This window comes from Protopterus annectens, chromosome 4.part1 (genome assembly GCF_019279795.1).
Source record: "Protopterus annectens isolate FY-2018-M chromosome 4.part1, PAN1.0, whole genome shotgun sequence".
NCBI lineage: Eukaryota > Metazoa > Chordata > Ceratodontiformes > Protopteridae > Protopterus > Protopterus annectens.
The window spans coordinates 417,117,841-417,143,719 of NC_056734.1; the positions used below are offsets into that span (position 1 = coordinate 417,117,841).

General features: G+C 44.4%; 1 protein-coding gene across 1 annotated transcript in view; it reads right to left on the reverse strand.

Moving 5' to 3' along the window:
• The window catches only part of ECT2 (epithelial cell transforming 2), a 1,537,379-nt gene that overhangs the window by 673,770 nt on the left and 837,730 nt on the right, over nt 1-25,879 (reverse strand). Inside the window, exon 15 of the mRNA XM_044070772.1 lies at nt 23,620-23,716. Coding sequence (XP_043926707.1) covers nt 23,620-23,716 — 97 coding nt within the window. The remainder of the gene's footprint in view (nt 1-23,619; nt 23,717-25,879) is intronic.

Genomic DNA, 25,879 nt, shown 5'->3' on the forward strand with positions numbered 1-25,879 from the left:
GTTCTCCTGAGACAGCAGGTGTGGAATCGAAGGCAAAGGCCATGGAGGCTCCCGTACCAGACTTCTCAGTAATGGGTACCAGTGCTGTCGAGGCCAATCTGGAGCTATTAAAATCATCTTTGGCTTGTCCAGTCTGACCTTTAGGAGTACCTTTGGGAGGAGAGGCAGAGGAGGAAAGGCATACACATGAAGATTGCTCCAATTGAAAGAAAGAGCATCCACTTTCCAGGCTGTGGGATGAAACCTTTTTGTGCAAAACTTTGGCAGCTGGTAGTTTAGTGGAGAAGCGAACAGATCTATGTCTGGAGTTCCCCATGACACTGTCAATTTCTGAAATACATGAGGATCCAATTTCCACTCGTGGGGATCCATAATTCGTCTGCTCAACACATCTGCTAAGGAGTTCTGTGCTCCCAGCAGAAACCTTGCCTGAAGATTTAGCTGTAAACTGAGAGCCATCTCCCACAAAATCATTGCTTGCCTGCATAGAGGATAAGAATGTGTTCCCCCTTGCTTGTTGATGTACCACATGACAGTTGTGTTGTCTGTTAGAATCAACACCTGCCCTGGAAGAAGTAAATCCTTGAAAGCTATTAATGCAAATTGGACTGCTAACATCTCCTTCAAGTTGATATGTAGATGTTGTAGTCTGGCAGGCCACGTGTCTTGTATCCACTTTCCATTTAGATGAGCTCCCCAAGCTTTGTCTGAGGCATCTGTCGTTAGAATCTGACTCGCCTCTGGCCGGGTCACAGAGAGTCCCTTGTTTAGGTGACATTCCTGAGCCCACCACAAAAATTCCTTTTGAATGCAAGGTATTATCTGAATGACAGTGTCCATATCCTGGCAGTGCTGTGTCCATACATTTTTGAGATACCATTGTAGCTTCCTCATATGCAGTTTGGCATTGGGAAGCACCAGAATACAAGATGCCATGAACCCCAAGGCTTGAAGGACTGTCCTTGCAGTCAGCCTGGACTGATGAGACAATTGATGGAAGTAAAGGGAAAGATTCTTTTGTTTGTCCGGGGTCAAAAAGGCCATCTGGGATGCTGTATTCAGTCTCACACCCAGAAAGCACATGTCCTGAGAGGGTACTAGACTGGACTTTATTTCGTTCACAGAATACCCCAGGCATCTTAGCACTGCTATCACATATTGCAAATGATGAAGAAGTTCGTCCCTTCCTTGAGCCAGAATCAGGCAATCGTCCAAATAAGGATAGATCTGTATTCCTTTTAGCCTGAAGAAAGCTATCACTGGAGCCAGAACTTTCGTGAACACTCTGGGCGCAGTAGATAAGCCAAAGGGCAATGCAGAGAACTGATAATGAGAAGTCCCAGCCCGAAAACGCAGATACTTCCTGCAACTTAGCCTGATAGGCACATGAAAGTAAGCCTCCTTGAGATCCAGAGTTACCATCCAGTGATCTTTGCCCAGCAGAGGTAAAAGCTGTTGTAACGTCAACATTTTGAACTTGGGAATGTCCAGATAAGTGTTGAGGATAGATAAATCCAAAATTGGTCTCCACGTGTTCCCCTTCTTTGGTACTAGGAACAGGCGAGAATAAAATCCTAGGCCCACTTCTGGCAGAGGGACCGGCTGTATGGCCCCTATTTGAAGCAGCAGAGAAATTTGTTTGTGAGCCTCTATTCTTTGCTGAGGAGGAACGTCTGGCATGCCTTTGAAAGGAGGCAAGGTATGGAAATAAAACTTGTAACCTTGGTGTATGATATCCAATACCCATCTGTCTTGGGTAATTAAACTCCAATTTTCCTTGAAGAGTGCCAACCTTCCTCCCAAAGGTGCTGCCAGACGAGAAGGCTCTGGCAGCTGAAAAGGTAGGTCATTGGGTCTGTTTACGAAAGGACTGGCCCCTGCCCTCACCCGAAGACTGTGCAGGTGAACTCCTGTTCTAGGCCTGAAAGAGCCCTGAGCTCTGCCCCTACCACGTCTAGATCTACCCCTAGACTGTGCATCATAAGAAGGGTACGTCCACCCCTTAGCCGGCCAATTCCTACTAAACTTGGAGGCTGAACTTGCAAAAATCTTTAACAGTCTGCATAGACTTAGCCTTGTCTTCCATTTTCTTTAAGACTGCCTCCACAGGTGAACCAAACAACACATCAGACTGTAAAGGAGCATCTAAAATCCTTGTCTTAACATGGTCAGATAAATTCTGATCCCTCAGCCAGGCGTGCCTGCGAAGAACTGACCCAGTGGCAGCCACCCTAGACGAGGCCTGTACAGCATCAAAACCACATTGTAAAGAATGCTTACCCACCTGTTCAGAAACATGTACCAAATCTTGTAATTCTTTACACTCAATACCTTCCGCCAGAGCATCTACCTTAGACTTCAACTGAGAAAGTAGATAGTTTTGATATTTCAACATGTGAAACTGGCAATTCAAAGCCCTCATAGCTAAGGTGGAAGAAGTATAGACTTTCTTTCCCCATCTATCCAAAGCCCTGGCCTCTATCTGGAGGAACCGGATTTTTAACAACAGAGGCCTTGACACCCTTAGGTCCCTGACTCACAGTTTCTGGGTCCGCCCTAGGACTCTTATAAAGATATTTATGAGCTTCAGGCACCCTGTAATACCTATCCGGTTTAACAGGAGCAGGAAGCAAAGAATCAGGATTAAGTGAAGCCTCTGCAAACACATCTTCCACAACATCCAGAACAGGAGGTATAGCCAAGGGCCTATGCTGGGGTAAAAGCAAAAATTCCCTAAGCCTTTTCCTGGAATCAGAGAAGTCCTGACCTTCCCACTTAAAATGTTCCCTCATGGAATGAAGAGTCTCTGAAAAAGAAAAATCCTCTGGAGGAGAAGCAGAAGGAGTAGAATCATCCACATCAGAATCAGAATAAGGAGAATACTCCTGCAAGTCTTCAGTCAAGACTCTGAAACATCCAAGCCTGCTCAAAACTCCCCAACTCTGGTTCCACCCTAGGCCTCTTATCAGGAGGGGCAAAGAACCTCTAATCAAAGTAATTAAATCTTCTGCCATTTTAAGCATGTGCTTCTTGGGCACAGATCCTGATGAACTAGGAGTGACACCAACAGAAGCTAAACCTGGCCTGCCTCTGGGAGAAGCCTTGGAAACAGAAGGAGAGGGCCTAACCACCCTAGGAAGGGTGGGGAGTACAGTAACCTGAGAAGCCCCTTCAGCCTGACCTGCCTCCTGAGAGGCCACATCCTGCAATAACAAAGTCTCCCCCTGGGACTCCAGAGAAACCTCCGGCGGAACCACCGGTTCCACTGACACCTCTAAAGAACCGGCGTCCGGTACGGACGACTCTTCTTGCCTGGGTTTAGCTGCTTTGTCTTTGCGCTTCTTAGAAGAAGCGGGCGTCGGAGCATCAGACGGCATATTATAATTGCACCGCTTCCCGAAGACCAACCTGGCACAATCTAACCTTCGCTTAATAGTGCGCTTATTGAACCTAGCACAAAAGCGACACCCAACAACGTCGTGCTCAGGCCCCAAACAAGGAATACACAAAGTATGATAATCTCTATGCGGTATCTGTTTCCCACAAGAAATACAGTTATTCACTTTTTCTGACATCCGGTACCACTGAGGCAAGAAAAAACTAAAATATTCCCCAACGGGGTACTTAGCCAACTTTGACTCTGTCTGAAACTCCGAATTCGAAAAATTTCAGAATGCCGAACGGCACTTGCAACGCTGCTTCTGCATCGGACCATGCGGCAAAAAAGACTGAGGATATGACGTCGGTCATGCGCATTTGTACCCTGACGTCCTGATGTCAGTCTTAAGCGCCTTGACCGACGTCAGCCTAATACTTTGATATTCGGGCCGACCGAGGACAGCGGACTACCCAAGTGTAAGGACTGCAGCAATGTGAGATGAAGAACATCCACAACCCACGCTACTGAATCCCTTACAAATGCTTTCTACGAGCACCTCCAGGATTGCATGGATCAAGCAATCCCAAATAAAATCAAGACCCTTTCCACCAAAGGCAAGCGCCCGATCTGGTGGACCCCAGCCATAAACAAACTTTACTACAAGAGGAGAAAGCTACTACAAGATAGAGCAAAATCCCTAAAAGGGAAGACATCTCTGATCAATACTAGTAAAAAACTACGATCACTCATAAAATCATCCAAGGCCAACTTTGAGAGAAAAATCGCCAAGGACTCAAAAGACAATCATAAGGCCTTCTTTAGCTATGTTAGAAATCTGGGTGGAAACTCCCAGATATGCTCAGAATTAGTCCAAAATGATACAAAAATCACTGAACCCACAGACATTGCAAACATACTGGCAGACAGGTTCAGTGAAAATTTCTCCCCTCCCTCCCCCCCCAAAAGGAGAAATATCTATCCCAGCAGAGTGTAGCCTCCCAATCATCTCAAATGCCCAGGTGAGAGCTGCTCTCTCTAAAGCTAAAAACACAGCATCAATGGAACAGTACAGTTTTGTACCTACCATAAATGTAGATGTCCGATAGGCATGCATCTGCAGTCCTTACAAATGGGTTGTCCTGTCGTCAGGCAGCCCTTCGGTCGGCCGGATTCCAAAGTCTGGGTCTGGCCTCGGCTGGTGTCGCACTTCACCCGACGTCATAGCTGCAGTTATTCGGGTATAAAGGCATCAGCCGACGCCATTTTCCTCAGTGTTTCTTGCCCCAGATGCCAGGTGCCCTCCAGGAAGGCTAAATTTGGATAAATGCAAATGGTTCCAAATAGTAGAGAGCAAACAAAAAATAAGCATGTATGTACATATATATATATATATATATATATAAACAAATACACCATAATAGATTCCCCCAGCTAGCTACAAGATGGGCAAATACCCTAGGAGTACCACAGAGGGGAAGGAGGGTGGGTAATCCTGACTGCAGATGCATGCCTATCGGACATCTACATTTATGGTAGGTACAAAACTGTACTATGTCCTTCAAGGATGCATCTGCAGTCCTTACAAATGGGTAGAATACCATAGCCAAACTGGGGGAGGAGGAGAAATAAGATTATGGTGTAGTTAGGATCCCTTGCAAAACAGCAGTGGCAAAACCTGCTCGGGATCTGGAGTATAAAGGTAAATTATAATGCTTGGCAAATGTATGCACGGAGCTCCAAGTAGCAGCCTCTAAAATGTCTTTGGTAGCCACTCTTAGAGAAAAGCTGTGGTAGTGGCTGTAGCCCTTGTAGAGTGAGGCCTGATGTTTTCTGGAGTTTTCTTCCCATGGTAGGAGTAACAAAATCTTATGCAATTTCCTATCCACTTAGAGATTGTCTGTTTTGAAATTGCTTTTCCTTCCATTCCTGTTGCATATGCTACCAGGAGCTGGTCAGTTTTTCTATTGCCCTTGGTCCTGTCCAGGTAGTAGCGTAATTGTCTATGTACATCCAAGGTATGCAACAGTCTTTCTCCCCTGTTCTGTGGGTTGGGGAAGAATGTAGGTAGGTGGATAGCCTGATTTAAAGATACTCTGGAGACCACCTTTGGCATAAAAGTAGGATTTGTTCTCATGGACACTATCTTGATGGAAGATCAGGAAGGGCTGTACTGCCATTAATGCCTGTAGCTCAGATATCCTTCTTGCTGAAGTGATTGCAAGCAGGAAAGCAGTTTTCCATGATAAGTATTGTAATTCTGCTGTTGCTGCTGGTTCGAAAGGAGGGAGTGTCAACTTTTCTAGCACAAAGTTCAAGTCCCATGCTGGCAATGGTGGCTTCCTTGGTGGTTTTACATTTTTAATTCCTCTCAGAAACTGCCTGAGCAGAGGATGTAAGAAGACTGGAGGATCCAAGTCGTATTCTGCTGAAATAGCTGATGCATGAATCTTAATGGAAGAATAGGACAGGCTGTTGAGGAAGAGCTCTGCCAAGTATTCCAGGATGTTGGCTATGTTTACCAGGGACACATTTTCTCCTTTTGCAGTACTCCAAATGTGATATCTTTTCCATTTTGCTGAATAATTTTTCCTTGTTGAGGGTCTGCGAGCCTCCAAGATAATGTCTTTAACCCTTTAGGATAAATTTGGGTTATTTGGTCTTATGTAATGTTCCAGGCAGCCAGCTGCAGTGTTTTCAGGTTTGGATGCAGGGTGTTGTAGTTGTTCTGTGTCAACAGTAAGGGAACTAGGGGTAGAGGCCATATTTGTTCCCGAGACATGCTCCTCAGTAACGGGTACCAATGTTATCTTGGCCAGTCTGGAGCTATCAGGATGATCCTTGGACGTTCCTCTTTGATCTTCAATAGCACCTTGTGCATCAAAGGAAGAGGTGGGAATGCATATGCTGTCAGGTTTTTCCAACTGAAAGATAGGGAGTCCACTTTCCAAGCAAGTGGGTGGTACGTCCTTGTGCAGAATTTCTTCAGTTGGTGATTGCGTGGGGATGCAAATAAGTCTATTTCTGGTAGTCCCCATTTTCTTGTAATGGTTTTGAAGATGTCCGGATGCAGCATCCATTCGTGGGCATCCGTGGTAGTTCTGCTTAGTATGTCTGCTAGAATGTTTTCTTTTCCTGGTACAAAAATTGCTTGTAACTGAATGTTGTAGCTCAGGGCCACATTCCAGAGGTCCATTGCCATCCGGCATAGAGGGTACGAATGTGTGCCTCCCTGTTTGTTGATGTACCACATAACTGTGTTGTCTGTCCTTATCAACAGTTGACCTTGTCGAAGAAATGGTCTGAATGTCTGAATTGCCAGTTTTACTGCCAGCATTTCCTTTTGATTTATGTGTAGGTGCAGCTGGTCTTGAGTCCATAAGCCTTGTATGCACTTGTCCAGCATGTGGGCCCCCCAACCGAGGTCTGAGGCGTCCGTTGTGATGGTCTGGCCTGGTTGAGTGTTGTGGAAGGGCAGTCCTTTGTTTGATTGACAGGCCTGAGCCCACCATTGGAATTCTTGTTTCAAACATGGAATTATAGGAATCTGGGTTTCTAGGCTGTGCTTGTGCTGAGACCATAAATTCCTTAGGTACCACTGTAACTTTCTCATGTGCAGTCTGGCATGTGGAACTAATATTATGCAGGATGCCATGAAACCCAAGGCTTGCAGGACTTTTCTTGCTGTTAGCTGGTTCTGCTTTGTTAATGCCAAGAAGTAGAGAGGGAGTTGTTCCTGTTTTTCTACTGTTAGGAATGCCATTTGTTTTGATGTGTCCAGTTCTGCGCCCAAAAAGGTTATCCTTTGGGATGGTATCAGCCTTGACTTTTTTATATTGACTGTGTATCCCAGGGCGTGCAGTAGGTAAATGACCCTTTTCAAGTCTTCTGTTAGCTTGTTTTTGTTGTCCGCTTGCATCAGGCAGTCGTCCAGGTAAGGGTAGATTTGGATTCCCTGAAGCCTGCAATGAGCAATTACTGATGCCAGGCATTTCGTGAACACTCTGGGCACAGTAGATAAGCCAAAGGGCAATGCTGAGAATTGATAATGCTCTGATCCTGCAAGAAATCTGAGGTATCTTCTGCAATTTGGTCGAATGGGGACGTGCAGGTATGCCTCCTTGAAATCTAGAGTTACCAGCCAAGACTCCTTGCCCAACATGGGAAGAAGCTGCTGTAGGGTCAGCATTTTGAATTTTGGAACAATGAGGAATGTGTTTAAAGTGGACAGGTCGAGAATAGGTCTCCATTTGTTTTCTTTTCTTGGTACCAGGAAGAGTCTGGAGTAAAATCCCTGTCCTCGCTCCATAGATGGTACCTTTTCTACAGCTCTCATCCTTAGTAATTGAGTTATTCGTTTTAGAGCTTCTGTCTTTTGGTTTGGAGGTAGGTTTGGCATTCCTCTCTTCCTTGGTAGAGTATGGAAGTGAAACCTGTAACCTTGGTCTATTGTCTGCAAAATCCACTTGTCTCTTGTGATGAAATGCCAGTTTTCTGAAAATAAGGCTAGCTTCCCGCCTAAGGGTGCTTCTAGTTGTTCCCTGGTAGGCGGTGCCAGAGCCAAGTCACTGTGATTGTCCTGTAGTAGTGGTGGTGGCTGTGGCTGTACCTCGCTGGTTGTTACCCTGCCACTGGCATCCCCTGTAGGCACCCCTGGATTGACTTCTGCCTCGAACGCCTATTTCTGCCTCACTGAGCTCTGGAGGAGTCTGGAAAGGACCAATCCTTGGAGGGCCAATTCCTGCTAAACCTTGGAGGTTGGACCTGTAAGAAATCTTTCACTGTCTGGACAGATTTTGCCTTCTCTTCCATCTTCTTCAGCACCTGTTGTGCAGGAGAGCCAAACAAATTGATCTTGTCCATGGGAGCATCTAGTAGCTTTGATTTGACATGGTCTGGTAAGGCCTGCTCTTTTAACCATGCATGCCTTCTGATAACTGTGCCAGTCATGGCTGACCTAAAGGAAGCCTCCAGTGCATCATAGCCGCATTTTAAGGAATGGTTACTGACTTGCTGAATGTTATGTACCATTTCCTGAACAGATTTTTTGTCTAATGGTTCATCCGAGGACAGCTTTTTGGTTAACTGGTCTAGCATAAATTCTTGATACTGGATCATGTGGAATTGACAGTTCAAGGCCCTAGCTGAAAGAGTAGCAGAAGTGTAAACTTTTTTACCCCATCTCTCTAAGGACCTGGATTCCCTTTCAGAGGGGAGGGGGTTTTTGGCAGAGGTAGCTGCTACAGCCTTAGGTCCCTGGGAGATAGTCTCGGGATCTGCAAAAGGAGCCTTATACAAATGATAATGCGTGTCCGGGACCCTGTAGTACCTATCGGGCTTAGCAGGGGCCGGAGGTAGTGAATCAGGAGCAGTACAAGCATCATTAAATGCATCATCTACAACAGAGAGAACTGGAGGGATGGCTAAAGGTCTATGTTGTGGTAAATGCAGAAAAGTTCTAAGCCTTTTTCTGGAGTCTGAAAAATCCTGGCCCTGCCACTGAAATTGTTCCCTCATAGCATGCAAGGTTTCCCCAAAGGAAAATTCCTCCGGCGGAGAGGCAGAAGGAAAGGACTCTTCCGCATCAGAGTCTTCATAAGGGGAGAAAGGGCCCTCTGGAGGGTCTGTATTATCTGACTCATCAGAGGAATCCTCTGTAGAAACTGGCTCAGGGGGCTCTGCTCTAGGCCTCTTCTCTGGAGGTGGGTGAGAGGCCCTGTCTGGGTGAGGTTGGGATCCCCGGATTAAAGAAATGAGATCCTCTGCTAGACTAAGCATTTGTGAACTAGAGCTAGGCCTGTGAGAGGGGGTCTTGGCAGGCACAGATTTAGTAGATTTAGCTGCTTTAGCCCTGGCAAAGGCCTTAATAGACATGGCTGCAGGTGGCCTAGCAGCTCCACGTGCAGGAGTTGAAATATCCAAGGGGATAGTGTCAGATAATTCCTGAGAAACTGCAAGAGCAGGTGGGATTTCAGAAGCCGATTCCACCAGGTTGGAAGAGGCCTCAGTTGGAGGTATGTTTTCGGCTGAAGGAAGAACCGCTTGCTCGGTTTCAGCCGAAACCGAGACACCCGCGGTTGGCTTAACAGCGGTTTCGGCCGAAACCGCGGACCGCGAGTGTCGGTCCTTTTCCTTGCGTTTTTTAGATATTTGCGTAGTCGGAGGATCCGACGGCATAATGTAAGCAAAATCGGAGCCGAAAAACTCCTCAGCAAATTCCGACCGACGTCTAAGCGTCCGCCGGTTAAAAGCAGCACAGGCTAGACAAGCTGCTACGTCTTGGTCTGGGCCTAAACAAGGTAAGCAGTAAGAGTGGAAATCTTTATGAGGTATTTGTTTCCCACAAGTTAAACAGTTATTCACTTTTTCTAACATCGGCTGTGGCAAGAAAGAGCCCCCAACGGGGTACTTAGCTTTTTAGAAGTCTTCGGTAGTAGTAGAAGTATTTGGTAGTAGTAATCTCTGGTTCTGACCGACCGGCACTTGCGAACAGCTTCTGCTTCGGGCGCCACGCGGCAAGAAAGACTGAGGAAAATGGCTTCGGCTGATGCCTTTATACCCGAATAACTGCAGCTATGACGTCGGGTGAAGTGCGACACCAGCCGAGGCCAGACCCAGACTTTGGAATCCGCCAACCGAAGGGCTGCCTGACGACAGGACAACCCATTTGTAAGGACTGCAGATGCATCCTTGAAGGACATCGGATGGTGTCCCCGGCTGTGTGCTACACGAACTCAATGAGGAACTAAACCCACACAAGGCTGCTGTTTAATCTTAGCCTTACCACAGGATACGTACCCAAAAAGTGGCGTACGGCAACTGTGGTCCCACTTCACAAAGGCGGTGCTTCTACGGACCCTGGTAATTACCGCCCCATAAGCTTAACAAGCCTGGTCTGCAAAGCTATGGAGAGGATCATAATGGAACTCATAAATAAAGACATAGGGGAGCTACAGACATTGGATCCTAGCCAATTGACCCGTCAAGGGCAGATCATGCCTCTTGAACTTGGTCGACTTTTTTGAAACAGTCATCAAGGCCATTGATGAGGGTAAGGCAGTTCACACAGCCTACCTTGACCTTGCAAAAGCTTTCACAATACCCCACTGGTATCATAGAAAAGCTCACCAGCTTAAATGTAAACCCATATGTCACAAGATGGTTTGCAAACTGGCTCAAGGACAGAACCCACAGGGTTAGAGTTGCTGGTGCCATGTCAGACTCCAAGCCAGTCACAAGCGGTGTCCCACAGGGCTCAGTCCTGGGCCCCCTCTTGTTCGGCATCTACTTTTCAGAAGTGCAGGCAAACATAGGAGGATTGTGGCTGACAAAGTTTGCAGATGACTGCAAACTGGGCGCCATAGTTGAAAATCCAGACACAGATATCCTTCAGAGAGGTCTCATAGAAACGGATAACTGGTGCCAGAGCCATGGCCTTAAGCTAAACGCCAAAAAATGTATAGTCATACCCTTTGGTAAAAACAAGGTAACCCCAAGTTACCACATAGGTGGCAATCCATTAAGCACAGAAGAGGTCATCAGGGACCTGGGGACCCAAGTTGACAGTAACCTTTCTTTTGACACTCACATTGCTAAAGTGGTTAGGAGGACCTTCTACATTGCCCACCTGATTATGAAGGGATTCACATCCAGATCAAGGTCATTGTTCCCCTGTACTCTTCACTTATCAGACCAATGATTGAGTACAATAACCCATTCGGAATGCATCTTACCAGACACCTGCAGCAATTGGAAAGACCCCAAAAGTTCCTCACCAAAAGGATAAAGGGGCTCAAAAATATGCCATATGCTGCCCAACTGAAGAAACTCCAGCTCTATTCAGTCGCATACCGTCTGCTCAGAGGTGACCTGTGCCCGACATACAAGGCCATGTCCAACCCGGAATTAATGGACATGCTCCACCTCAAAAATTCCAAATCCACCAGAGCCACAAGAGCAAGAGACTTGCACCTCAACACGGATATAAATAGGACGTGCTGGAGGGACAGATTCATCACCCAGAGACTCCCTATGCTGTGGAACAGAATCCTGGTCCATGTGAGACAGAGCACCTCGCTGGCTCTGTTCAAGAGGAATCTTGACCAGTGGATGGGAGATCTTAGGTTTACCCCGGGGATCATCTCTGTATCACTGCTGGACAGAGGCACGGCAAACTAATGGGTATAGTATTCTTCAACCTAAGGGGTGGTGAAAGCCACACAACTCTGGCTAGGCTTATAAATGCCCTAGGGCAGATAACATAGTATGAACCTATGAACCTATTTCTATTTGATTGATATGTAGGTGCATTTGATTTGGGCTCCATTTGCCCTGAATGCACTTCCCTGCCAGGTGAGCCCACCATGTATAGTCTAATGCATCTGTAGTTAGGGTTTAGGCGGCAGGGGGTAGTGTGAATGGCAGTCCCTTGTTTTGGTGGCAGGCCTCTGCCCACTATAGGAACTCTAGGCGCAAGCAAGGTATGATAGGAAGCATTGTTTCCAGGCTGTGACAATGTTGCCTCCATAGACTTAAGTACCAGTGAAGTTTCCTCATATGCAGTCTTGTGTATGGAATTAGAAAAATGCATGAGGCCATGAACCCCAAGGCTTGCAGTATTTGTCTTGCAGATAGCAGGGTTTTTGTGGCCACTTGTTTGAAGCAAGTTACCAAATGAATTTGCTTTTCTGGCATGAGGAAAGCCATCTGGGCAGTTGTATTCAAGCTTGCACCCAGAAATGTAATCTGTTGAGAGGGTACCAGTTGTGATTTCTTTTCATTTATGGTGTACCCTAGACAAGAACCCTTTTTACAAACACCAGATGATTTATAAGTATGGCCTGGTTTTCTGCCTGAATTAGACAATCGTCCAGGTATGGATATATTTAAATATTTCTTTGCCTGCAAAATGCAATTACTGGAGCCAGGCACTTTGTGAATACCCTGGGCGCAGTAGACAAGCCAAAGGGCAGTGCAGAGAACTGATAATGCAAGTAGCCTGCTTTGAAGCGTAGGTAGCTTCTGCAACATTCCCTGATTGGGATATGCAGGTACGCTTCTTTTAAATCTAGAATTGCCAACCAGGCATCCTTGCCTAGCATAGGAAGTAACTGGTGAAGAGTCAGCATCTTGAATTTTGGAATGTCCAGAAAGGTGTTTAGAGTAGACAGGTCCAGAATCGGACGCCATGCTTTGTCTTTTCTGGGTACCAGGAAAAGCCTGGAATAGAAACCTTGTCCCTTTTCCTCTTCTGGTACTGGGTGAATAGCCCCCATTTTTAAGAGGGAAAGTACTTGTTTCTGAGCCTCTGCCCACTGATTTGGGAGCAGGTCTGGCCACCCGTTTGGTGTTGGCAACATGTGGAAATGAAATCTGTATCCCTGGGAAACTATATTTAAAACCCACTTGTCCTGGGTTATGAGTTCCCAGTTTTTTGCATGAAGAGCAATCTTTCTCCCCAAAGGGGCGGCTATAAGGTAAGTGCTTGGTATTTTTAAAGCAAAGTCATTGAGACTGTTTACCATAGGGGGGGTGGTCTTGTTATTTCCAGATTTGGAAGTGGAGGCCCCCCATTGCTTAGTTCTGAGAGTCCCTTGGGACTGAAATCTGGTGCTTTTGGTGTGTCTGGCTTTGGCTTGAGTGGATCTGGAAGGAGCTGGAAAGGACCAATTCTTAGTAGGCCAGTGCCTACTAAATCTTGGAGGTTGCACTTGTAAGAAATATTTCACAGTCTGCATAGATTTAGCTTGATCTTCCATCTTTTTTAGAACTTCTTCAGCCTTATTACCAAACAGGCGATCCTGATTTAGAAGAGCATCCAACAATTTTGCTTTAACAGGATCAGAGATTGCTCCTTAAGCCAAGCATGCCTTTTAAGCAAAGACCCAGTAACAGCAGCCCTGCAAGAGGCCTCTAAAGAATCAAAACCACATTGCAAAGTATGTTTTCCAACTTGTTCAACTGAATGCAATAAATCCTGTAAATGTTTATTTTCCACACAGTCAGAAATCAACATAATTTTCTGTTTAAGCAGTCACAATATGCTGTTGATATTTTGGTATATGAAATTGGCAGTTTAAAGCCCTGATTGCCAAGGTTGCAGAAGTATAAACCTTTTTATCCCATCTATCCAGCGCCCTGGAGTCTCTATCAGTAGGGGTAGAACTTTTAGCAGTAGAAGCCTTAATACCCTTGAGCCCCTGAGAAATGGTTTCTGGGTCTGCAACTGGATTTTTGTAAAGGAACTTGTGGGACTCAGGAACCCTGTAGTATCGGTCAGGTTTACTAGGAGCTGGAGGCAGAGAATCAGGGGCCATACTAGATTCCGAAAACACAACAACAATGTCTAGTACAGGAGGTATAGTCAAAGGCCTATGCTGAGGTAGAAGTAAATCCCTAAGCCTCTTTTTAGATTCAGAAAATTCCTGACTTTCCCAGTGGAAATGCTCCCTTAAGGTATGTAAAGTTTCCCCAAAAGAAAAGTCCACAGGGGGGAAGCAGAGGGAATGGAATCCTCTGCATCAGAATCCTCATAAGTAGGAATGGACAAATCCAGGTCATTGGAAGAATTAGAAGAAAACGAGTCCTGATCAGAAGATTCATAGTCAAGCTCAGTCTTAGGCCTCTTAGAAGGGGGGGCTGACTACAACTGATTAGAGTAATAAGATCTTCAGCCATTCTGATAATTTGTTTTTTTAGGCATAGGGGCCTGAACATGTGGCCTGGGTGTTGGTTTTTTACACATAGATCGAGATTTAGGCCTTAGAATAGAAGGTGGAGTCAGATTAATATGAAAGTCTGTAGGCCTGAATACACACTCAGAAGTCTGTGCCTGCACAGCGGCTCCGGACCCATCCAAGGTAGACACAACCGCGGGTTCCATCGGTGAAGCATCTCACGGTATACCGGACTCTGAATGGGTCTCAGTAGAGGCCTGCGAGTTAGAAGTAGTGGGTATTAGAGGCTGCAAAAGCACCTCACTGAGTACTGGCGAACTGTCGACTGGGGCTTAGAAGTGTCGTCGAAAGTTTTGGACCTCGATGGCCTGTCTCTGTCTTTTTCTTTGCGTTTTTTCGGAATTCCAGTAGTCAGATGGCTTACCGACGACATTTCTGGATAATTAAACCGAAACATTTAGAGGCAGAAATGTACCAATGGCGGATAGTGCGCTGATTAAATAAAGCACAAAACCGACAGCAAGGTACGTCGTGGTCAGGGCCTAGGCACGGAATACAGTACAAATGAAAATCTTTATGAGGTATTTGCTTCTCACAAGTAATGCAATTACCAACTTTTACTGACATCGGTAAGGAGCAAGAAAAAGTTTGCCCGACGGGGTACTTAGCTTTAAGTTGAAGACTTCGGTTCTGAAACTCGAAAACGAATATTTCAGGAGTCGCCGACCGGCACTTGCGAACTGCTTCTGCTTCGGGCACGGCAAGAAAGACTGATGTAATGGCGTCTGCTGCATGTTTTATACCCCTGACGACCGGACGTCATGGAAGAAGGGACAGCAACCGACGCAGGACCCAAGACTTTGTTAATCAGGCCGACTGAGGGCAACCTGCCAGCAGGTTACCCAAATGTAATGACTGCAACAGTGAAACACGAAGAACATCAACAAATGCAGAAAAATGCTAATGTTAAGGATGAGGAGAAGGAGTCAAATTAAAAGGAAGTCAGGACCTGAGCAACTTCTGTAATGCTGGCATGAATAACAATTGTTAAATAGAAAACATACTTGTATAATCCATGAAATTAATTTAAAATGTGATTAATTTTCTTTTCTATTAATGCATGTATACCTATGCCATTGTTTAAAATATTAAAATTTAATAAAGGTGGTTAACAAATTGTCCTTGGTGGCCTTCCAAGAGGCCAAACAGAATTGGCTACCCACTGAAAATGTCTGTTGGGCTACTGCAGCCATATTCCTGGGTGACACTGGTTGTAAATACTTGGAAGGGGGGACTATCTGAACCTTAGGAACCCTATTCCATCTAAGGGAAGCCCTTCCTGTTGGATTGGTTGGGCACAGAATGAGAAAGGAATGATCACCAGGACTACAGCCTCTTTTTCCAAATATAATTCATGAAATCTTGTGAATGAAGGCATGCCATGCTCAAATTCAGGACACTTCAGATGGACAGAATTCTTTATTAAGAGAAAAGCCTCAGCCACACCATCCTTCACAGGAATATGCCTGATCCAGATTACTTAAATCACAGTGGGTGTCATGAACCTTAAAGCTTTTCCAGTGAAGGGTCGTCTGCTAGAAAGCAAGTCTTTCTGCATCACAGATAATGGATTTGTCTGTCCTCTCCAAGGAAGCAAAAGGAAAGGGAGAACCTCTTGCTTTCCTCTACTCCATCTGAGAGTCCTCATGCAGAGATGATGTGCATGGGATCAAACATACAAAAGAGAAGCACCAGGCAAAAGGATACAAGCATCAAAGGACACCTGTCAGTATGAAAGAGGTATTTAAACCCTGCATTATATCCAATGTTTTAAGGCGAATGCCAATTTCCACCATTACTCAGATAATTGAAGCTGGGTCTTGTTCATACTGGTTTGGAAAGGCAATAATATCCATTTGTTAACCAGGTAGGTTCATTGGATACAAAGCAAGCAAATGAGGGCTGACTGAATCAAACTCTGTACCTCAGAAACTACAGCTCATAGCCTTATCCTTCTTTGCTAACTGCCAAGCAGACAGGCTTGGATAGGAGTAACATGTCTCATATGCTATCATATTGTACCAGTGTGACTAACGGGTTAGTCTCTGGGATCATACCCATCACAACAGTGTTCTGACTGCCTGATCAACTGGGAAATAAAGTGGTGCCACACCCCACAATGCATTCCTCCAGTTTATTGGTGCAGTACACCTCTCCCAAGACCCTTGTCTGCCGAGATAGGGACATGCATGATCTCATACCTTTGCAAGGTAAGGTCAAGACCAAACAGACCAGAGCATCACTGGGAAAAAATGGGCGTAGCAGAGTTCCCTATCCATTTCCTTTGTCTTTTGATGGTGCTTTGGCAATGGCCTGGAGAAACACAAGGGACCCTCTCACTTAAACATGTACTGGGTACTTTTAAATACTGCCACACACTGAATAGCAAGTCTGCAGATGGCTGGGTGGCATTACTGACACTTGTGGTTGTATTTTACATTGTGCTCCTCTTCAAAGCCCAAGGAACATTGCCAGTGGAGGTTAGAAGGCTTTGTTGTTTTAAGCACTACATACAAAACAGTATCACAACCAAGATATAGACTGAACAAAACTGATGGGCTTAGGATTTAAACTATGATCTGTTGAAACCCAAATACTTTACATATTCATCTATCATACTAAAGTAATTATTCAGGAACATGGAAAAAAAAAACTAAATGTACATACTCAAAAGTAACCAAACCTTCTGCAATAAGCATGGGGGGGGCCTCAACATGTCCCCATTGGAGAGGATTTATTCCCTCCACATAACATTTACGTTATTCACACACTAAGGTCATAGGAACCAATAAAAACAGATTTAAATATAAAAAGTTCAATGATTTAAAATACAAAAAGGCCCACTGTGTTATAGATAAAGTACAGTTGTGTACACTTACCATAAATATAGATGTTCAAGTGTATTCACTGTTGGTCACATTTGGGTTATTTGCCAGCAGGGTAGCCCTCAGCCGGCCTGAATACCAGAGTATTGGGATTTCTGCGTCGGATGCCATTGCTTCTTCCATGACGTCAGGGGTATAAAACATACAGCGGATGCCATTACATCAGTGTTTCTTGTTCCAGATGTCAGATGCCCCCTTCAAAAATCAAATAGTGTAAGACATCACAAACCAAAAAGAATAGGTGAAAGCAAGGACCATCAGGGGCTGGAGAGAGGGTAACCAGGACTGCAACAGCGAATACACTCTAACATCTACATTTATGGTAAGTGTACACAACTGTACTACGTTCTTCGTTTTTCACTGTTGCAGTCATCACGTTTGGGGTGATTACCAAAGCTAAGGAAGGGTGGAGGTAGATTAAGAAGCATTAGGACTGGCAATCAAGTCCTGTAAGATTGCTATGGCAAATCCAGCTCTAGATTTAGAAAAGATGGGCAAGCGGTAATGCTTAGTGAAAGTGTGTACAGAGCTCCAGGTTGCAGCTTCCAGGATGTCCCTGGTAGGGACTCCTCTGAGAAATGCAGTAGATGTAGACGAAGCCCTAGCAGAATGAGTTCTTATCCGCTGTGGGGTAGGTTTTCTATGTTGCTTGTAGCAGAAATGGATGCAGTGTGCTATCCATTTAGATATGGTTTGCTTTGAAATGGCCTTCCCCTCTGCAGCAAAGTGACTAGCAGCTGGTCAGATTTTTTGAGGTTTAGTCCTGTCCAAATAGAATCTAAGCTGTCTGTGCATGTCTAGAGAATGCGCACGTTTAGCGAATGCAGTATCCTTTCCTCTATTTTGAGGATTAGGGAAAAAAGTAGGCAAATGAATGGACTGGATTAAAGCCACATTAGACAATACCTTGGGCATAAAAGATAGGTTAGTCCTGAGGGAGACCCTGTCTGCATGGAAGATAATGAAGGGTTCCCACAGCCATAAGGGACTGCAATTCAGACACTCTTCTTGCTGAAGTGATGGCAAGAAGTAAAGCTGTTTTCCATGAGAGGAATTTCAACTCTGCTTTAGCAGCCAGTTCAAAGGCAGGAGGGGGGAGAGCAAGTTTTTCCAATACAAAGTTAAGGTCCCAGGCTGAAGTGGGAGCTCTCCTGGGGGGGGGGGGGGGTCTTACATTTTTGGCCCCTCTAAGGAACTGTTTTACCAGAGGATGAGAGAAGAGGGGTGGGCTCAGTATTATAATGAGCTGAGATGGCAGAGGCATGAATCTTAATTGAAGAGAAGGACAGGCCCTTATGGAGCATTTCTCTAATGTAATCAGTACAAGAGGTAAGCTGGTCACAGTTGTGCCCATCCCTTGAAAATGGCTCCAGGAGCAGTACAGTTTCCACTTTTCTGAATAGGATTTTCTAGTACTAGGCCTCCTTGCCTCAAGAATGACATCCAGCAACTGCTTACTGAGGGATGCTAGAGGTGAGTTCAGGGGATTAGCCAGGCTGCAAGGTTCAGGGTCTGAAGCTGAGAGTGCAGAATTTGACCCCCCAGCTGGGAAAGCAGTGAAGGGGGTCTGAGGTAGATGCTATGGTTGTAGCACTGGCAAACTGCGCAAAAGAGGATACCAGTGCTGGCGTGGCCAGTCTGGTGCAATCAGGATTGTCCTTGGCTTGTCCTGTTTGATCTTTAGTAGAACCTTTGAGAGGAGAGGCAGAGGGGGAAAGGCATAGACCGAGGCTTTCCCAGGAAAAGGACAGGGCATCCACCTTCCAAGCATGGCTGTGGGGAGTTCTGTTACAGTATTTGTTCAATTGATGGCTCTTGGGGGAAGCAAACAGGTCCACCTCTGGTGTCCCTCCATCTGTTCCCCAAAAGCTTGGATATATTTGGTTCCAGTTTCCATTAGTGTGGGTCCATGAGATTTCTGCTTAAGTAGTCTGCCAGTGAATTTATCTTGCCTGGCAGGAATTGAGCTTGTAGGTGCACTTGGTTGCTCAAGGCTGTGCTCCACAGAGCCATGGCTAGTCTGCAGAGTGGGTAGGAATGTGTTCTTCTCTGCTTGTTTATGTACCACATAACTGTGGTGTTGCCTGTCTTTACCAATAGTAGTTCTGGAAGAATAAGGCCTTTGAAGGCTGTCAGAGCATTATGTACAGCTAACATTTCTTTTTGATTGATATGCAAGTGCATCTGCTTTGGGTTCCATTTGCTCTGAATGCACTGCCCTGCCATGTGAGCCCCACATACACAGTCTGATGCATCTGTTAGGGTTTGGGCGGCAGGGGGGAAGTGTGAGTGTGTCCATTGATGTGGTTGCAGCCCTCTCCCCTTATACACGGAATGATAGGAATTATTATTTTCAGGTCCTCAGAATGTTGACTCCATAGACTTTTTAGATACCACTGAAGTTTCCTCATATGCAGTCTTGCATATGGAATTAACAGAATGCAAGAAGACAGGAAACCCAGAGCTTGCAGTATTTTCCTTGCAGATAGCTGGGTTTTTGTGGCCAGTAAGTAGAAGTAAGTTGTCAAATAAATTTGTTTCTCTGGAATGAGGAAAGCCATCTGTGAAGTTGTGTTCAAGCTTGCTCCCAGGAATACAATCTGTTGGCAGGGTACTGGGTGTGATTTCTTTTCGTTGATGGTGTACCCCAGTGAAGTCAGAAGTCTCTTTACAAATGCCGAGTGCTGTAGTAGCAAGTCCTGGTTTTCTGCCTGAACCAGGCAATTGTCCAAGTATGGGCAGATTTGAATACTTACTTCTCTGCCTGCAAAAAGCAATCGCTGGAGCCATGCACTTTGTGAATACCCTGGGCGGAGTAGATAAGCCAAAGGGAAGTGCAGAGAACTGATAAGTGCATACAGCATGCCCTGAAGCGAAGGTATTTCCTGCAAGATTCCCTTATGGGGATGTGCAGGTAAGCTTCGTTGAAGTCCAGGGTTACCAGCCAGGCATCCTTGGCTAGCATAGGAAGCAGCTGTTGGAGAGTTAGCATTTTGAATTTTGGAACCTCCAGAAAGTATTGAAAATAGAAAAATCCAGTATAGGGCACCAAGAGTTTTCTTTTCTGGGAAATAGAAACAGTCTTGAATAAAAGCCTTGTACCCTTTGCTCTGCTGGGACTGGGTGAATAGCCTTGATGCTGAGGGGAGAAACTACTTGCTTTTGGGAGTGAGTGGAAGTGGAATCTGTATCCTAGGAAAACAATGTTTAAAACCCATTTGTCTTGGGTAATGTATTCCCAGTTTTTTGCATGCAGAGCAAGTTTTCCTCCTAAAGGTGCAAGTACTTGAGCAAGGCTTGGGAGAGTTAAGGTAGGTGGCTTACTACTCCCTGTTTTGGACGTGGGAGCACCCCCTCTGCTTAGATCAGTGCATAAACAGACTGAAGTCTTGGGAGGTCTGCTGCCCCTGGGTTTGGACTAAGAAGCCTGGAAGGGACTGGAAAGGACCAGTTCTTTGAAGGCCAATGCCGACTGAATCTGGGTGGATGTACTTGTAAGAAATCTTTAAAAGTTTGCATAGATTTAGCTTTCTCCCCCATCCTTTTGAGAACTTCTTCTGCTTTATTGCCAAATAGGCACTCTTGGTTTATGGGTGCATCCAGTAATTTTGCTTTGACATTATCTGGCAAGTTTTGTTCCTTAAGCCAAGCATGCCTTCTAAGAACAGATCCAGTGACAGCAGCCCTACAAGATGCTTCTAAAGCATCAAAACTACACTGCAAGCTTACCAACTTGGTTAGCAGAATGCATTAACTCTTGTAAATCTGTATGTTCTGCAGAGTCAGGAATCAACATCATTTTCTGTTTAATTAGCCCAAAAATATGCTGCTGATACTTTAACATATGAAACTGGTGATTTAAAGCCCTGATGGCCAGAGTAGCAGAGGTGTATACCTTCTTAACCCATCTGTCTAAAGCCCTAGAATCCCTGTCAGAAGGGATAGGATTCCTGGCAGTAGTAGCCTTAATGCCTTTTGGTCCTTGGGAAATGGTCTCTGGATCCGCAGTAGAATTCTTGAAAAGGAATTTGAGAGCGTCAAGTAATCTATAGTACCCATCAGGTTTCCTGGCAGCTGGAGGAAAAGTATCCGGGGGGGGGGGGGGTAAGGCTGGATTCCAAGAAATCATCATCTACAATCTCCAGAACAGGAGTGATAGCTAGAGGTCTGCTGAGGCAGGTTTAAAAACTCCCAGAGTCTCTTTTTGGACTGAGCAGTCCTGGCCTTCCCAGTGGAAATGCTCCCTAAGGGTATGAAGGGTTTCACCAAAAGAAAAATCTTCAGGAGGGGAAGCAAAGGGAATGGAATCCTCTGCATCAGAATCCTCAAAGGTAGAGAAGGGTATGTCTTGGTAGTTAGAAGGAACAGAGATATCAGATTCTTGATGAGACTGATCAGAAGGAAAATCAGTTCTAGGTCTCTGAGGGGAAAGGATGGCTTCCCCTAATTAAGGTAAAATAAAGTCTTCAGCCATTCTAATCCTCTGTTTTGAGGCCTGTGTGCCTGAGAATGCGCTTTGGTCATCGGTCTCCTAGGCGTAGTGCGAACCTTAGGCCTGAGAAATTCGGTATTTTTGGCTTGAAACAAAGTCGTCTGTTTAATATAAAAATCGGTAGGCCTGAGTACACCTCTCAGAAGCTGATGCCTGCACAGCAGCTCCAGAACCATCCAAGGTAGAGACATCCACAGGTTCCATAGTCGAAAAAGCATCTCGCGGCATACCGGTCTCCGAATGGGTCTCAGTAGAGGCCTGCGCATTTGTAGAAGCGGGTATCATTGGCTGCGAAAGCGCCTCACTGAGTACAGGCAGACTGGCGACTAGCTTAATGATAGCGTCGTCAGCATTTTTGGACTTATGCAGTCTATCATTACATTTTTTTGGAAAAATCGGTAATTGGATGGCTTACCGATGCCATTTCAGAGTACGGAGATTGAAAGCGAAAGTATTTAGCTATAAAAATTGCCCAACGATGGATAGTTTGAGCATTGAACAAGGCACAAAACCGACAACGAGGGACATCGTGGTCTGGGCCTAAACAGGTGATACAGTAAGAATGAAAATCTCTGAGGTATTTGCATTGCAAAGGCAAGACAATTATTAATATATTCTGACATCAGTTAGAGCAAGAAAAAAGGATCCCCAACAGGGTACTTATCTTTTAGAAGACTTCAGGTCTGAAACTCGAAAACGAAAATTTCAGGAGTCAACTAACCTGCACTTTCGAACTGCTTCTGCTTCGGGCACCACACGGCAAGAAAGACAGATGTAATGGCATCGGCTACATGATTTATACCCCTGACGTCATGGAAGAAGCAACAACATCCAACGCAGAAATCCCAAGATTCAGGCCGGCTGAGGGCTACCTGCAGGCAGATAACTCAAATGTGATGACTGCAACAGTGAAACACGAAGAACATCTGCAGATAAACATGAGCCACATAACTTGAACTATTGTATATGAGGAAACAAAGCATCAAAGCAAGCATACTCCAGCAAACAAGGAATAGAAATTCAGGTATCAATCAGCTGAAGGCAACCAAGATTTGAATATGAAGGAGACATTGTTTGAAACTTGACAAGAAATATGCTCCAATCAGTAAAGCATATACAAAATTGAAGCTTCCAAGAAAGAAAAGAGGGAAAAACAAAAAAAGGATAGAGAGGAGGGAAGGGTAAACTCAGTTTTTAACTGAGGCGGAACCCCAATGCTAAAACTGTGGCTAACCAAATATGCAGATGACTGCAAACTAGGCAACAGTTGCATCTGTAAAAGCTACTTAAGCTGTGTAGGATAAGAGAAAAACTATACATCTGGTATAACTATACTAGACATTTATTTCGGTGTTCTCAAATGCAACACTGTGACATTGCTTATAAAATTAACAGCTAACTCATAAAAGCAAAACAAATAAAGACCTTGGGAACACAATGGATAAATTAAACTGTCATTTGTCTGTTTTCTCAGAAAGCATATTCATTACCCTATTTTCATACTGAAATGAATATCTAGCAGATTCCAGGAATTTATTGCTCCCTTATACACTTCATTAATCTGCTCATCACGGAAAGCTTTGCTCTGCAGTCTTCACACAAATCCATTCAACCAACTAGTTAAATCAGATCCCTAGCAAGGAAAACCAGTAGAAATGGACAACATGCAGACCACAAGAGCTGTCATTACATTTCACTATCCTACTGAAGTGACTTTTGCTTTGCCTACTAGGTCAAGTCCAAACTGGTCTGGGCTTGCCAATCTGTACTTAAGACAGAGAAAAAGCCAGATCACAAAAGTACTGCTGAAAACAAAAGGAAAACATGTACGTACAAAAATCCCCAGTCAGATGAAATGAGTTTCTCCTTATATCACTGATCAACATATTCAAAATCAACACTGACACATCCATGAAAAAAGATGAGTACAGAGTAATGGCAATCAGACTTCTTGATGGTCAAAAGGTTGCAAGTCTGACATGAGACCCTATGAACCTAGATGGATGCAGTAATGAACATGGAATGAATTAGATAAAGCATTTATATACCTCTACAAAAATATTTTTGTTAGCTCTGCACAATGAAATGATGCAGTTGTGTATGGTAAAATGTCTAACACACAACCATTACCAGTAAGTAGCAGTACAACACTTGGTAATCTTTGTACAGGTCGAATAAGCAACTCGACCAAGGTTTGTCGACCACATTCTGGTTTCGACTGTGCAATCTAAGGAAAATAAAAGAAAATTGTTAAGTAATGTAAAAAAAATAGACACTGCACACTTGCATAAATTAAAATTCATACAAAGTTTGAATAATCACCAAAATGTTCAAGATTAAGCCAAACACATCTGGAACCTTATAGAAAGTAAATGCATGCAGCAAACAAAGAACACTAGGCAAAGCTGCCCTAAATTTGAACATAATTCTAGGCAGCACAAACAAAAACAATGGTTGTAAAAAAGTTTATTTCCATATGTAAGGCAGACTACAGTAATGAAGCAAAAAAGTAGTTCATATCTAGAACTACACATCAGAAATGTGATAAAGATTTTGGTCAGGAAAGTTGTTCCTGTAAACAGATTCCTTACCTCCAGTTCTCCATGGACTTGAAAACAGAAGGGACATTTCTATTGCATTCTTACTACCTCCAAAGTGTGCTCTTAAAAAATCCAAAGATTTTAATGCCTTTTATATATATATATATATATATATATATATATATATATATATATATATATATATATATATATATATATATATCAATCATCATCTTTCGGCTGTTCCGGTTAGGGTTCGCCACAGCGGATAACCCATTTCCATTTCTTCCTGTCCTCTGCATCTTGCTCCGTCACACCAACCACCTGCATGTCTTCTCTCATCACATCCATAAACCTTATTGTAGGCCTTTCTCTTTTCCTGTTATCTTGTAACTTCATCCTTAGCATTTCTTCCAAATATACTCAGCATCCCTCCTCAGCACAGGTCCAAACCAATGTACTCTTGCCTCTCTGGCTTTGTCACCAAACCTTCCAGCCTGGGCTGACCCTCTAATATACTTATTCATAATCCTGTCCACCCTCGTCACACCCAGTGCAAATCTTAACATCTTTAACTCTGCCACATTCATCTCAAACTCCTGCCTTTCTATCAATGCCACCGTCTCCAACCCATATAACATAGCTGGTCTCACTACCCTCTTGTAGACCTTCCCATTCACTCTTACAGGTATTAGTCTGTCACAAATCACTCCTGATACTCTTCTCCACCCACTCCATCCTGCCTGTACTCTCTACTTCACCTCTCTTCCACACTCACTATTACTCTGAACTATTGACCCCAAGTATTTAAACTCATCCACCTTCGGCACCTCTAATCCTTGCATCCTCACCATTCCTCTATCCTCCCTCTCATTCACACACACATATTGTGACATAGTCCTGCTGACCTTCATTCCTCTTCTCTCTAGAGCACATCTCCATCTCTCCAGGGTCTCCTCCACCTGTTCCCTACTCTCACTACAGATCACAATGTCATCTACAAACATCAAAGTCCACGAGTTTCCTGCTGATCTTGTCTGTCAACCTGCCCATCACCATTGCAAATAAAAAAGGGCTCAGAGCTGATACTTGCTGTAACCCTACCTCCACCTTAAACGCATCCGTCACTCCCACAGTAGACCTCACCACTGTCACACTACCCTCGTGCATATCCTGTACCACGCTTAAATACTTCTCTGACACTCCTGACTTGATCATACAATACCACAGTTCCTCTTTAGGCACCCTGTCATATGCTTTCTCTAAGTCTAGAAAAACACAATGCAACTCCTCCTGACATTCTCTGTACTTCATCAACACTCAGAGCAAACATCCCATCTGTAGTGCTCTTTCCCGCATTAAACCATACTGACGATCACTATTCTTCACGTCCCTTCATAACCTAGCTTCAGCGACTCTTTCCCATAACTTCATGCTGTGATTGATCAATTTAATCCCTCTGTAGTTACTACAGCTCTGTACATCACCATTATTCATAAAAATCGGTACCAAAATACCTTTTCTCCATTCCTCAGACATCCTCTCACTTTCCAAGATTTCATTAAACAATATGGTTAAAAACTCCACTGCCATTTCACCTAAACACCACCATGCTTCCACAGGTATGTCATCTGGACCAACAGCCTTTCCATTCTTCATCTTCCTCATAGCTAAACTTCAGCCTTGCTAATAAATTGTACTTCATGATTCATCATCCCTACATCATCCAAACTTCTCTTCCTCTCATTCTCTTCATTCATCAAACCCTCAAAGTACTCTTTTTACATACATATATATATATATATATATATATATATATATATATTTATATATATGAACAAAGGAAATCA